This window comes from Odontesthes bonariensis, chromosome 15 (assembly GCF_027942865.1).
Source record: "Odontesthes bonariensis isolate fOdoBon6 chromosome 15, fOdoBon6.hap1, whole genome shotgun sequence".
Lineage (NCBI taxonomy): Eukaryota > Metazoa > Chordata > Actinopteri > Atheriniformes > Atherinopsidae > Odontesthes > Odontesthes bonariensis.
The window spans coordinates 15,891,724-15,905,719 of record NC_134520.1 but is presented as its reverse complement, the minus strand read 5'-3'; the positions used below and the strand labels follow the sequence as shown (position 1 = coordinate 15,905,719).

The 13,996-nt window shown below is 40.7% G+C and overlaps 1 protein-coding gene across 1 annotated transcript in view; it reads left to right on the top strand.

Moving 5' to 3' along the window:
- Positions 1 to 1,668: 1,668 nt before the first annotated feature.
- Positions 1,669 to 13,996, top strand: part of notch2 (notch receptor 2) — a 42,783-nt gene continuing 30,455 nt past the window's right edge. The window contains exon 1 of the mRNA XM_075485181.1: positions 1,669 to 2,065. Within this exon, the coding sequence (XP_075341296.1) occupies positions 1,993 to 2,065 (73 nt within the window). The 5' untranslated portion in view covers positions 1,669 to 1,992. The remainder of the gene's footprint in view (positions 2,066 to 13,996) is intronic.

Sequence of the window (13,996 nt, the reverse complement as noted above, 5' to 3'; positions counted from 1 at the left end):
GTCTTTCATTAGAGCAGACACCGGGAGGAACTAATCAGCATTTTCTGCTTAAGCGGCAGGGCCGCACCCTCTATCATCCCATCTCTCCCGAACTACAGAAGCCCACATCTGGAGTGACATCATTAAGAAAACAGTACTGCAGACTAAGTTATCCTCCGATCTGATTTATCTCACATTACTATTGACAGGCTTTTTCAAATGATTTCACTTAGAAAATATTAACACGGGATGTGCTCACAACGCGACACATGTGGAGGAAAAGAAGCAAACACGAGGCCAGGTCTGTCAGTGAAAACAGCATCTGACCAAATGTCTGCAGCATTTGTTGTCGTGCCAGCACCTGACATCCAGCCACGCATGCAGAGCAAGAGTTTGACTTTGGCCACAGCAACAAAAGCATTGTCAGTACGGACCCCTGAGGAGATCAATTTGCTCTCCTCTGGTTCCAGGCCTTTCAGCAGGGTTGAATAGAGGACAAAGGGCCCCTTGCAGCAGCAGGAGGCTTGGCAATGTTTTTCTAATGGGGTGTAAAGACAAACAAATCACTGGGATGAGACGTGGTCTTGCTGTCGTGATGAGCCTGTGATTTACACCTGGATCATTCACCCTAATTAAGGGATAATTAGTTTAGGATTTCTGTGAAAGGTTGACTGAATGCTTGGCTGTACAGAAGTGAGTGTACAAAGGACAGTACCACTGTTTGGTTGTGCTTAGTAGCTTCCAGAAAAATGAAGCAACAACGGGATTTGGAGTTTTTTTAAAAAGAGATAAACTACTCTAAATTTTTTCTTTTTTTTTTAAATCTATTAGATACAAACTAAGATATAACAAATACTTAAGCTTCAAACATCGGGATGAATCTGTATATTTCAATGTGCAGCTTGTTTGATTCATGAAACGTTTTGGCACCTCTGTGACAAAAAAAAAGACAAAGAAAGTTTAGAAGAATGTACAGTAGGCCATTGATTGGTTCTGGCAAAGTTTTTTTTGTCTTTTGTAAGGGCTCAATATAGCCAATATTCAACTAACCATTCGTTTGTATAATTCCACACAAACAAAATCACTTCTAAAATCTCATCATTAGTGCAATGCAGCTCTGCCAGTCATGACTGCAGGGCCAGAGTTCACCTGAGAAAGTGGTGACAAAACCTGAAACCAGTTGCAAGACATCCTGTATCAACACTTTAAATCAGCTATCAACCGTTATTTAGTCATGTGCATGTTCTTAATCCACCATTACTTTTGAGTTTAAACTCGTTTAAACTTTTTTTCACCTAAATTACCTGGCACACTGGCATATACAATCTGGCCCTGGCTGCTTAAAAAGCTTTAAACGTTGGTACCAAAGAGTGGGTGTAAAAAAAAACTTAACGGGGAAAAACGTGTATTTAGCGGAGAGTAAAGAAGAAAGAAAAATCATTGAACGGGTTAATTTTGAGTCATACCAGGCTCCACGAGAAGTAGAAAAATGAGAGAAAAAAATTCCTCCGCCACTGAGAACGAAAACTTCACATTTTTCTCTCTTATTTTTCTATTCAAAATTAATTGCCCAACGGTTATTTCAAAACATTTCAAACAGGCGATACAAATCCTTATATTGTATTTAATTTTTTCCCCCCCAAAGTTTTTAATATCTTTTTGGCCCCGCGATAGATCCTCACCGTGACTTAAGCGGAAGGATATGTGTGTTTTTTTCTTCACTCGCTGTGACTTCTGGGGAGCGTGAAGAGGTGCGAGACTTCTACAGCGTAGTGTGTAATCAAGGGGAGTTAACTTTTATTTGTTTTTTACTAACAGTTTTACGTTAACAGTGTGTAGAGCACATGTAGATCGGGAGTGAGATGCTGAAATTTGGCTCTATAGCTCGTTTTTAACCGTTTATTTTTTTTTTTGTGTGAGCCTTTTTTCAACGAGACTTTTTTTGAGAAGTAACCGTCCAGGGAGACAGCTCAACTTTTGGGCTGGCGACCCTATGTGGATTTTACAGAAAATATGGAGCAGATACCTGGTTTCTCCCTGGGCAGGTTTCTAGCCTTTGTCTTCTGCTTCATTCAGCTTTCTCTGGGTAAGTTTTCCATTACGGTTAAGTAGCGTCTCCCCCCCCCCCCCCCCCCCCCTCTCCAAAAAAAAAAATGTTTTACTGATCATGATCACGTTTGGTTGCCTCTGCATCTGCGGTACACTGGGCAGACATAGCATCTATTCACACGCCGCGCTTGTTGTCGGACTTTATGTTACGTTATGTTTGAGAAAAGCAGAAACTTTTCATTTCAGGTGGAAGACCATTTATTTTTTTGTTTTTGGCAAACGTTTTCAACGTGGCTTCGCGGTAATTGTGCGGTTTCTGTTCCCTTTGAATGAGTACTGGCATGGCCTTTTACCCCCACCGCAGGTTAACGTAACATTGCCGTGACGTTGATTTCTACTATTCAGCACTCATCACTAACTGCGAATTTGTTCAGTTTAAAAGATGAACAATGTTTGCATCCCTGCACGTGACTCCTACTTATCTAGGTAATGCCCACATCTGTCTGATTTAGAGGGCTATGGTCTGAATAATCTGGATTATTATGGCCTTCTACTGAGCTGAGACGCACCGCTGCCCAGATGTTGGAACAATAGGAGCTAGAGAAAGAATTCAAAATGGACACTTAACCTTGTTTAGGCTACTTTGCTGAATTGGGAGAGCTGTCATCGATGGTGCAGATGCAAGTTGGATGCTTTAGCAGTATTCACCAAATATTTATTTCTGTTGCAAGCTGCTCTTCATCTCAACAGCCAAGACACAGTGTGGTCAGTCAGCTTTTTAACCGCCTTGAATTTCAGCGTTTTGGGTTAGAAGTCAAGTACACGCGACAATGAAGGACAGACTAGGTGTAAGAAATTTATTTAGGGTTAGTTGGAGATTAAAGTGGTCACTGAAAGGAAGCACATGTGCGGAGTACATGTAATACAGTTGTTATCCGTGTGTCTTTAACACACCATATGAAAGCACCTATACAATCATGCACAAATCAGCTACTGCCTGTGGCCTTTGATTCACCTCACAGTAATCAGTTAATCTAATGTGTGAAAGACTGTCTCCCATATGTAAAACAAAAGCATTGTATTATCAAGCTGTACTCACAAGAGTGTTGCATTAATTTGCTACAGATCCACTCATGCTCATTTCCACGAAAACAAAAAGTTAGTCAGTTTTTATTTCTCTTCTCACGCGATGCCCAATTGTTATAGTCATTATATGTAGTTAATGCTGACAGGATGTTGGCATATGATAAAACCAGATATGCTCAAATTCTTAAAACCACATAATATGATTGCGGTAATACTTGTATGTTGATATAATTGATGCGGCAAAGCACATCCACAAGCACAAGTTCATGTAAACGAAAAATTATAAAAAGGTTCGGAAACAGTTTGATGAACGTGTTGGAGTTCAGAGAGGTTTGACCTCAGTTTGGACTCATCCTTGGTTTGGTGGGTTTATCAGGATTCTGTTCTGATCCGTTTGATGTGGAGTTTACATGTTTGATCGTGGTGTTTTGATGACCTTTGGCCGAGGCGTCTTTTTCAAGGATCAGGTCTTCCCGTGTTTATGAACAAATCGCATGAAAAGGCCATTTAGAGTGGGCTGAAGTGGTTTGAAATTAAACGTAAATTGATGTTTATAACATTTCTTAACATTACTGGAGATAACACAATGCTTCTTATCACATATGTTTGTTGAAGTGGTTGTTTTAAAAAAAAAAAAAAGTGTGAATATGCAATGGCCATTTTAGCCCTTATGCAAAGGTGCCAAAATAGGGAGATTTCATGTCACATGCTTGTTTTTAACCTTTTAGTTGAGAATTGATGCATGCAGCAGCCATGCTTTTCTTTCTCAGCCGCCCCCCCACCATGTACCATAGTTGACTTATGAACAGTGAAGTTACACAAAAGAGGAAAACACAATGTAAAAGTGCTGCAGGCAGTGCAAGGAGAAACATAGGAATGCTGTTGGTGTTTGACATTCCTCCCTCCCTTTCTGTTGTTTCCCTCGCTCACTCTTGCGAACCCATGCACGCGCACAAACACACGTACGCGCACGCCAACACACACACACACACACACACACATTTGGCACTCTGTGTCTTTCTTTTCTTTCCCTCTTTTCGATCCGTTTACCCACTGGTGGTGAATTTAAACATGGCCTGGGCTCTACGCTGTAGAGTACCCCGTCATTTACGGTCATGAATGCAAACAAGTGGGCCTTCAGAGATGTTTCGCCTTAATGCAGCTACCTTTTTAGAAACAGTCGAAATAAAGCCACGCGTGTTACTTAATTGTGCCAAAGCTCCACTGTTATAACAGGGTACAAGTAATCTATATACTCTCATCAACTGCTGTATTAAGAGCACCAGTGAAGACTTGTACAATTCATGACAACAGCTTTTTTTAAAGGAAACGTTCCACATTTTCCCCTTTTGTTGACGTGGCCAATCGATAAGATAATTCAGCTTTATGTGGACTGCATTAGGTATTTAAAACGTTTCTTATATTTTTGCTCACCATAGTAGAATTTTACTTCTTTTTTTTTTTTTTTTATCATGCTAACACTAACCAGACGTGCAACTAACTAAGGAGAAGTTGATGAGCTATCGTTGACATCGTATATTTGCAAAAGTATACATAAACATTTCAGTATAACCGTCATGGCTCCACGGGGACACTTTTCCCTCCCTGTGCAGCAAGCGTGAAAAGTTTTTGCTGGCTACGAGCTGATGGGTGAGTGGAGCTGGCTGTAGCCTGAAAGCTACCTATGAAAATATTATCATTGAAAACATGAAAACATTATGAACCCCACGCATGTAACAGTCACAGCCTTTGCAGGAGTAAAGTTGGTTATCAAAGTCTTCAACATGAAATTAAAAAGTATTAGCTTGAAAAGTAAGTTGAATAAGCAGCAGAATACTTGTATCACCTCTGACGTCTGCACAGCAACTGTTGCTTGATTAATTAGTCAAGGGAACTAATGGGATGCCAACATGGACCCATATACAGGGCTCATCATTCATTTACCAAACCAGCAGAAACAGTTACTTCATTCACGGTCTGCACCGTTTCTGATGAGATTCTGTCTTTCTGTTGTCCGCTCACTCCTATCATTCGCTTGACGTGTTTTCGCCTGTTTGCAAAATGAGGTCATTTTCACACATGCACTGCAGTCCTTTGAGATGTCCTTGAGGGGTTGGGATGTAAGAATGCAAAACCAGGAAGTCCAGAGCATTTGAAGATAATCTAGAGAGACTGGATGCCAGTGTTGCAATTAATCTTACAGCACATTTACTGTGAGTGGATGAGTGTGCACAATGGTGTGAGTTGGTGTTTTATACTCTATTTTTTCTGCTGTCCTGGCTTATGTTTTCCACTCATTGGTCACTTTTGTGGATACACTCAAATAGATGTGGTACTTATGTATCTCCAAAAACCTGTCATCAGTGATCCCCATCTGCCATGCTCGATGTGTTTTCCACAGTGATTTCCACAGTGATTTCCACGGTGTACTTTTTGTGTCATGGCCTGCTTGCCTGTGTGATTTGGACAGTCTTCTCCGCCTTTAGTATTTTCAGGCGTGAAACCAGCAGAAAACCTCCCACTGTGAAGTACATGGTTGAACAGCAACTGTGGCAAAAGTCTTGACCGAGTTGTCGTACGTTCTCCTGAAAATCTCTGGTATTGTATGCCGAATTAAGATCTCCTGTAATCTAAGATCATTAGATCACTCACCCCTAATACAAGCAGCGCCGGTGTTGTCTTTCTTTCTGAAATTAAACCACGCCATGGACCATTTCTTTCTCTTCCCCATTGCTCCTTCCTGTTACAAGTTTCCAGCAGTGTAGATGTATGATTTCATGTAATAGTTTTGCAACAGGACACTCTCAGAAAAACATGCAGGCATAGATAAGAGGATTCAGTAAACTTGCAATCGTAAGATTACACAAATTGGAACTGGTTATAAGTTTCCATCCGTCATCATCTACATGACAGCATGACGTGGTAGAAGAGGCTGCTAACCTTGATACCATAAATGTTTTTTCAATCAAAAATAAAAGCCCGGTAGAGGTATGCAGGTTGAAAGCTTTAATTGCACAGCATTCTTGAATCTGCAGTGTAATAAAGACAAGAAAAATCCAGGAAGTATCCCCGTTATCGCCTTTATGAGTACAGATGAAAAGGCGGTTATTGAAGTGCATGACAACTCAGTTGTTCTGCTTGTTGGCAGTGTCAACAGTGGGACCGTGCTCCCATTAGGTCCACAGTGTTCTCATTCTTGAGGAAGCGTAGGTGCCATTCTTGTGGCACACGACACCGCGTTGCCCAGTTGGTGTAGGCTTGTGCATGGTTGCATATATTTTCCCAGTGCAAACAGCAGGCCGCTAACACGCGTGAGCGTATCTATTTGCGTGTGCGTATGTATTTCATTGTGGATCCAAACTGCTGACAGAGCTGACAAAAACACAGCAATTGTGCCACCCATGGTTTGCTTGTATCCGACCCACATTAGAGCGTGGTGTGAAATGTGATTTATCGACATCATTATTCGCCCTGTGCTCGGAAGACAAAGATCTTCATTGACCAACCCACAACATTGCATTATTCGTTGACCTCCAACTCTACCCATTAGTCTGTGGCTGTTACTTTAATATGACTTAAAACATATTTTCTGTGATACGACCAAACCCTTCCCTTTCTGTCTTACCTGTTGCTTCTCTGCTTCCTGCTGCCTCAGTGAGATTGGGTTGTTGTTGCATTAGCACATTCATATTAGGGCTGCTCAGTGTTGATATTGTGATGCATCCACAGAAGTCATGTCCCAGGAATTTCAGAAGGCAGAATTCTTATACTATGAATTAATACCACTATCAATATTGTATTTCCTCCTAACCTTTTTCTCCATCTCAGATCAGTTGACAAATAGCCTTCATAGCCTGTTTGCCACATCTACCTCTGCATCCCTCTCAATAGGCAGAAGGATTGATTGGTTACACCTATCATTTCTCCTCATGCCAGTCTCCCCATTCTCACTTACTGATAGTTATCCAAGTGTTTTGCATCTTTGGTGCCAGCTCAGAGGCAGAAATGTGACAAAGCATTACAGATGCTTCCACCTTGTACACCCCTCTCCACAGCACCGCAGAGACAACAGTAAATAGACCTTCTGTTGATTTTTGACTCAGTCAAAGTAATTTACTTGAAGGTGAATAATTCTTTCCAATGCCTTGACCTGTTTGCTTTTAATAATTTTGATTCCGCTGCATTGTATGTGAAGGAAAGTTAATGCACTCCATGAACGTCATGCACCATTAATATAGGAGGTAGTATTTACGGCTGTGAAGGTCATGGGCATTTGAGCGTTGTGTTGTGTCGAACAGGTTAGCAAATTAACAGAGAATTACAGCGACCTGCATTCTTTGGCCAACATGCCCTGTAATCCTGGAAACAGAGAGGGAGGGCGCACGGGGCCAAGCAGCACACAACAGGTACCACTGGGATGAAGCTGGTTTAGTAGTGCCTGTAGAAAATGAGTGCATTGTTAATGTCGACTGCAATTTTTTTAAGCAATCTCTGCAGCAAAGTATAAACACCTAATTTGTTTTATATGTTATTACCTGTAAGATGACTCATATTTTGATATTTAGCTATACCAGCTAAATTATTACACCTTAACTTCTGCTGCTTGACTTCTGCGAGTAGCAGAAGTTATGTGAGGATCATTATTTTGTGAGCATTTAGACATCATACACAACCGAACCAACCTATCCAATGATGGCAGCAAGCACTAGCCAGTTGGACGTAGAGAGGAATGAGCCTGAACTTTGCCTTATTAGAAAAAAACAGACTTGCAGCATAATTGTTGTTACACCTTTTTAACAAAAGCGGTTTCAGGACTGGTGCTAGGGCCAGTTCTAAGTTTGTTATTGATTTTCCACATTGAGAGCGCTACCACAGGGCCACTTCATTATGTCACTTTAAAAGTCTCTTCCAACAAATTTTTGACCTTTCTTCTGGTATGTTCTGAATTTTCATAGATGCTCAGAGTGCAGTGAGATAGTTTGTCTTCACTCAAACGACAATGGACTGCATTGACATCACCAGTCTGCTTTATTTACTCTATTTTAAACAAGTGTTTGTGACTGCTCTCTGCAAAGCCGACCGATGTTCTGTCTTGAATTAAGCAGACTAAACGCTACACCGACCGATATGGTGGTCACAGCATTGCAGTTGGTCTGGTTGGTCTTCATAACTTCACCCTCAGTCCATTAACTTATTCTTTAACTCCATAACTTTTTCTAAGTAAGGCTCTAATTCCAAAACCAGCCCTGAAACCACTTTGGCAAATCATTAGATGTGATGTACATCAGAGGGGTTTTAGAAGTTAATGTACTCCATCCTGACTAAAATATAAGTGCCAATAGTGCACATACCCTTTTATGCCGCGCGCTACAACTTTGTTACCAATAAATGTAATGTGCAAGAATGTGAGAACCACCAATATAGCCAAGAGAGACTCAAGTCTGTGTTTGACCAAATAATGCCAGCGGAAACAGTTTGGATTAGTTCATGAACCAATGGTTTACCGTATTTTATCTCAAAAAGAAAAAAAATCTTACATTGGGTTATGTTTTTTTTTGTTTTGTGAATATTGTTGTTCAGTTGCCCACGGTTCAATACCCATAATGAAATGATATTAACAAAGATTAACATATTGGCAAATTCAATGTCGTTGAAATTTGGTTATTGCCTGTGATCTGAAATCTTTTCAAATGTAAACAGAAATATGACCCTGTGGCACAAGCCTGAAAATTCACAATCAATTCATATCAAGATAATACTGTTAGGTTTGTTCGCTGTAATCAAAGTAGTACCTGAAAATACGAGATGGGGAGAGTCCCTAAATTTGTCTTGTTTTGACATCTTTCGTTGTCTCTGTTTCTTTCATCAGCCAAACACACACACACACACACACTTGGCTGTTGAGCAGGGGTATTTCTGAATCAGAAGATTTTTCATCATCCATGTTAACCTCATTCTTATTCAAAACTACAAACTTCTTTTTTATCTACTTTTTATCTATCGGTTGCACTGATTTATTGTCAGGCAGTGGGGTGTTCTTATGGAGTTCAGTGAGTTGCATTAATCCCTGAGTCGGAATAGATCAGGTTTTATAATATATATATATATATTTAAATTAGGCTTTATCTCTTCTTCAGAAAATCCTGAGGATCAGCCTGAGATGTTCCAGATAATCACATTCTTGTACTGTTTTTGTTGGCTCTCACCTATTTTTTACAGTGAGACACCACCCTGAAACTGATGCGGTCCTGAGAGACTAAAGCTTTTAAACCCATACTTGGTTTCTCTGGTTGGTATCTCCGCTGTTTGTGTGGGCCAGTGAAGCTTCCTTCAGGGTAATAGTGTTTAGTTTGAGCTTTGTCTCACTGCTTCCACGCTGAGCTAAGAGTATTTTATTGCGAGTTACCATGACAACCGTTTAGCCTAGTGGATATAGAGGCCTGTACAGCAATTCCAGGAAATGGGGTTACTTCCTCACTCAGCGCGAACAACTTCCTGCCCTCTGCCGTATGGATATGCGCCAAGAGTCAGGGACACCCATTCGTGTGCAGTCTTTGTCTGCAGTTTCGTAATTACTTCCCCATATCAATCCACAGCTAAAAGCTAAAAGCTTGTGTCTTTCTCTGCTGTCTTCTCTTACTGTTGCTCTCTCTACATATTTGACAGGGTTTTTTTTCTTTTCATGACATAGCTTGAGCCCTCTTGGGATCTGCTGCGGTGTTGGCGATGAAATAGTGGCTTTGTAAAATGTTTTTTTTTGGGGGGTGGGGGGGGCACAATCAACCCAGCCTTTTTTCAATTTTTGTCCCTGTCTAGACTAACAGGTTATGATTTATGCTGTGTTGCTTGAGATTTTAAAGCATTGAAAACAGATTTAACAGATTCTGTGCTGGTCATATTACTCATATGAGCTGCATGACGGTCACGTGATGTGACTGCAGTCACAGTCATTGATACTGATTGTGTCTGTAACTGAGATGCTATTGACAGTAACTTCACAGCCAGACACATAGGCTAACATGTTTTTTTTGCTTTCCTGTAAAAATTAGATCATTATTTGTCATAAAAATGCAAATGAAATGAGCATTTTAATTGCCTTTGTTCAGTTTCTAGCCATATTAGTAGTATTTAACATAGTATTTCACCAGAAATCTAATTTCTGGTGGTTTCAACCAGCTGTTTTGAAACAGGTGCATGAAGACGATTATGCAAACATGAAATTAAAAAACGTTATTCAAAGTAATTATGTAATAAAACTAAGAGTATACAGCCACTGTTAGCCACTAATGGCTCTATGAGACTTTACTAATCACACATTTTGAGCTAACTTTTAACATTCTGCTTACTAACTTGCTCACACTAGCAGGGTTTCCCTCCAACTGTGAACCAAATTTAAAAAAGATAAAAAAAATAAGCAAAAAAAAAGAAAATATACATTGTTTCCCTCTTCTACTGTTAAGCATGACAACGTAAATACAACTCAAACACACCAAACAAACGTGAAACTAATGAAAGCAAGCTATGAACTTGATGGAAAGCCTGTTGACAGAGAGCACAGCTCACAGTGGAAACTAAGCTTTTGATATGCTACTGTTCCAACGGTGAAAGCGTTACTTTATGCAGATGCACTTCGTCTCGTTTTCTTTTTATTGATCTACCAAGTTTAGGACTTTCCCATTGCTTATTTCTTTTTCCCATTTTCAATTTGTGCACCAAAGCACCTACATGGAAATGGAACTATTGGTAACGCTAATGCGTGTTGGTGTTTGCTTAACACATTGACTCCCATGTCACGTAAAACTACGTTTTTACTGCCCACGCGTTGGCTCCCACATGGTAAAAATACGTTTTTACGTTTTTTTTATGGATTCTGAATCTATACATTCTAATGCACATTCTGTGTGATTTTTGTAATTATGTGATGAACTGACATAGATGGCAGTCAAAAACTGGTGTCATCATCTGGACATTTTGATCATTACGCCAATGGCTTTGCGTCAACTCAAGAACAATTTTGATAACGCTGCATTGATTGTTGTGCATTTCCGCATTTTGTCCAATCGCACGTGTCGGTTTCCAGAGGGTGACGGTAAAGTAACATAAACAAACAACAAGAAGGAGAAGAAGACACGCGACAAGTCTAAGGAGGCGGTCTTATGAACAGGTTAGCTTTGCAACATGCGACACGACGCAAATCCTCTGACCCGGATATGTAAGTATCTAAAGTGCGACAGGCTGAAAGAGCGCACGTTTCACAAAATCCCCGTTTGTTGTTGATTTTGGTGGATACCCGCCTTGGTTTAGCTAAGGATAGCTCGCTAATGGCGGCACCTAGAGACACGCAGTTTTGACCCACAAAGAGTTTAAAGTCTCAGCTTTCAAACGAGCCATAACATGTTTCAGTGTCCCTATCACATAATATGCTGTGGCTGTACAAAAAACGTCAAAAAAATGGTTTAGAACGCTGGGATTCTACGACATAATTCTGTAAAAACCGCCGGTATTCAATGTGTTAATAGTGCTTTTTAGGTGGACTTCCAGTTGTCAGGACATACAGTTTATGCAAGAAGACGACGCTCGCTGGGTCAGAAGCTGCGGTAGTAGGCAGGTTATGCAGTATGGAAAGCTGGAAAAAAAGTTAACACCGCAGTATGTGCTTTGTGTCTTTTGTAATGTCATACAGAGCTGGTTTCAAATATACATTGAGTCTCACAACGCTGACGGTGTGTTGCGCACCGAAAATACGAAAGAGAAGGACATGCTCACCGATGCTCCGGATTGGCATGACGGCTGATTGTCTGCTTGGTGAATAAAGGCCCTTAAAGTAAGAACTAGGAATCCAACAGGGACTTTTCGGTTTCGTAAACCTCCCTTTGGTATTATCCTCACTCTGAGGTGAAGTGGAAACTTGACAATTAATACTTTTAAAGTCACAGCAGAATCAACTGAGGCATGTATCGAGACGAAAAGGTTTTAATCGAGCGACGTTCTCGCGTGTCAATCATTTTGACAGCTGGCAAAGCATTAAAGTGTTTTCATCGCTAAGATTTTGTAATATGATCTATGGAATATTTATTGATAATGGTCATTATTCACAGGTTGCAGATGATAGTTGGACCGCCTTGTACAGCTGGGTTCCAAGGAAGTTTTATCTATATAAAGCTAGTTTGCGCTTTAAAAGAATCGCCTAATTTCAACTTCTGCATCATGACACTTTTTATAGATACTGCGTCTATCCGCTGGGTTCACAGAAGGCTCTACTTCCTGTCTAAACAAATTAAAAACACGAAGACTCGTGGTTTTGTGCTCCTTTTGTTTTCCACATGCATTCCTCCTCTCCCTCCCATCTGCACACATAGAAACACCTTGAACCGAAATAAGTGAGAAAAAGCACAAGGACTTTTGATCAGAAGGGCTCTGAGGAATAGTAATCTGTTAGTCAGGTACGGTCTGTGTTTTTTTTTTCTCAGCCCACGCCATCTGGGTATAGTTTTACTATTGACTTTGTCGATCGGGTCTTATCTAGGCTCTCATTCCTGGGAAAAAGTTTCTGTCTATGCTTCATTGATAGTGAAGTGTGAGAACAGCCGGACAGAAAGGATGAAATGTTAGTGTTAGCAGCCTGGATTACAATACACTGAGTGAATGTGTGTGAAGTTACTGTTTGTTTTATTTTACAGAGGCGGGCTGCTTTGGATTTTCCGAACTTTCATTGATGATCTGTGTAGCATTTTCTTTCCACCTAAAGTGGTGTAATATCAGAAATGCTGTCCCATATCTGGTAAGATCATTGCATCTGGTTTTACGACATTTTGTAGGGGAAGCTGGTCCAACCAGATGACGGATGAGAAGGGCTCTTTCCTGTCCTTAGTTTATTACTTCCATTCCATTCTATTCCCTTTCCTACATGAAGACAGATTAACCATAAACATTCATTGAAAAGTGGTCTTGAATGAAACCAAAAGTGAAAGTCCTCCCCCCCATGTCCCAGGTCCACTCACATGTGTGGAGCTTCTGTGACACTTTGATGTTTGCATGATTTTCACGCCTTGTTCTGTAGCAAGCGTGCAAACCGTGACTGCAGAAAAAAGCCCCAAAATGGCACAGTATTTTCTGCAGTCTTTTGTACTAAGGCAGTCGACTGATAACAAGACTTTTTCACAAGAAAATATCTACGCTACAGTGCACTGAGTGAACTGTGTGTGTGTGTGTGTGTGCCTGCCTGTTGGGATTATGAATTTCACAGTGGTTTATGTATGGTATCTCCATGGCTAATGGGCTATGTCTGTCAGGCTTGCTGTAAAGAATTAGTTTGCTCTCTGGACAGATCAGTTCAGAGACCTCGAAGGCACAGAGCTTGAGAATAAACGGTGTCCAATTATTGACACAGCAAGATTGCACGGTTAATAATAGTATTTCAGCGTCTTCACAAGGACTCGCGAATGACATTGTGATTAATCTAGGGGCAGGAAGTAACACCACTGCTGAGCGCACTTCCTGTAATGCAATGACTGTTTTGTCAAGACATAGTTGGCGTTTCTTCGAAATCAGCTGACCTGACCCCGTTTTGTAAAGAGAGCTCTGTTTAACAGAGAAGGGATGAATCGAATAACCACTTAACATGTGAGACGAGCGAAAGAAAAATATTGAGCTAATGATTCATGGCAGTTTGGTTTCATTAAACACTCAAAATCTAACTATGTATCTCTGCATTTAACTACAGTATCAAATCGATAAGTAAAGAGAACTTCACACTTCTGTTTGGCATGTTGGGCCATCTCTTGAGCCATGTGTCTGTGGAGGCTTGAAGGCACAATGGGTAATGTGTCTGACTGTAAGGGTCTCACTAGAGGGGAGATGGTTGGGCTTTGTTGTCTTGGTC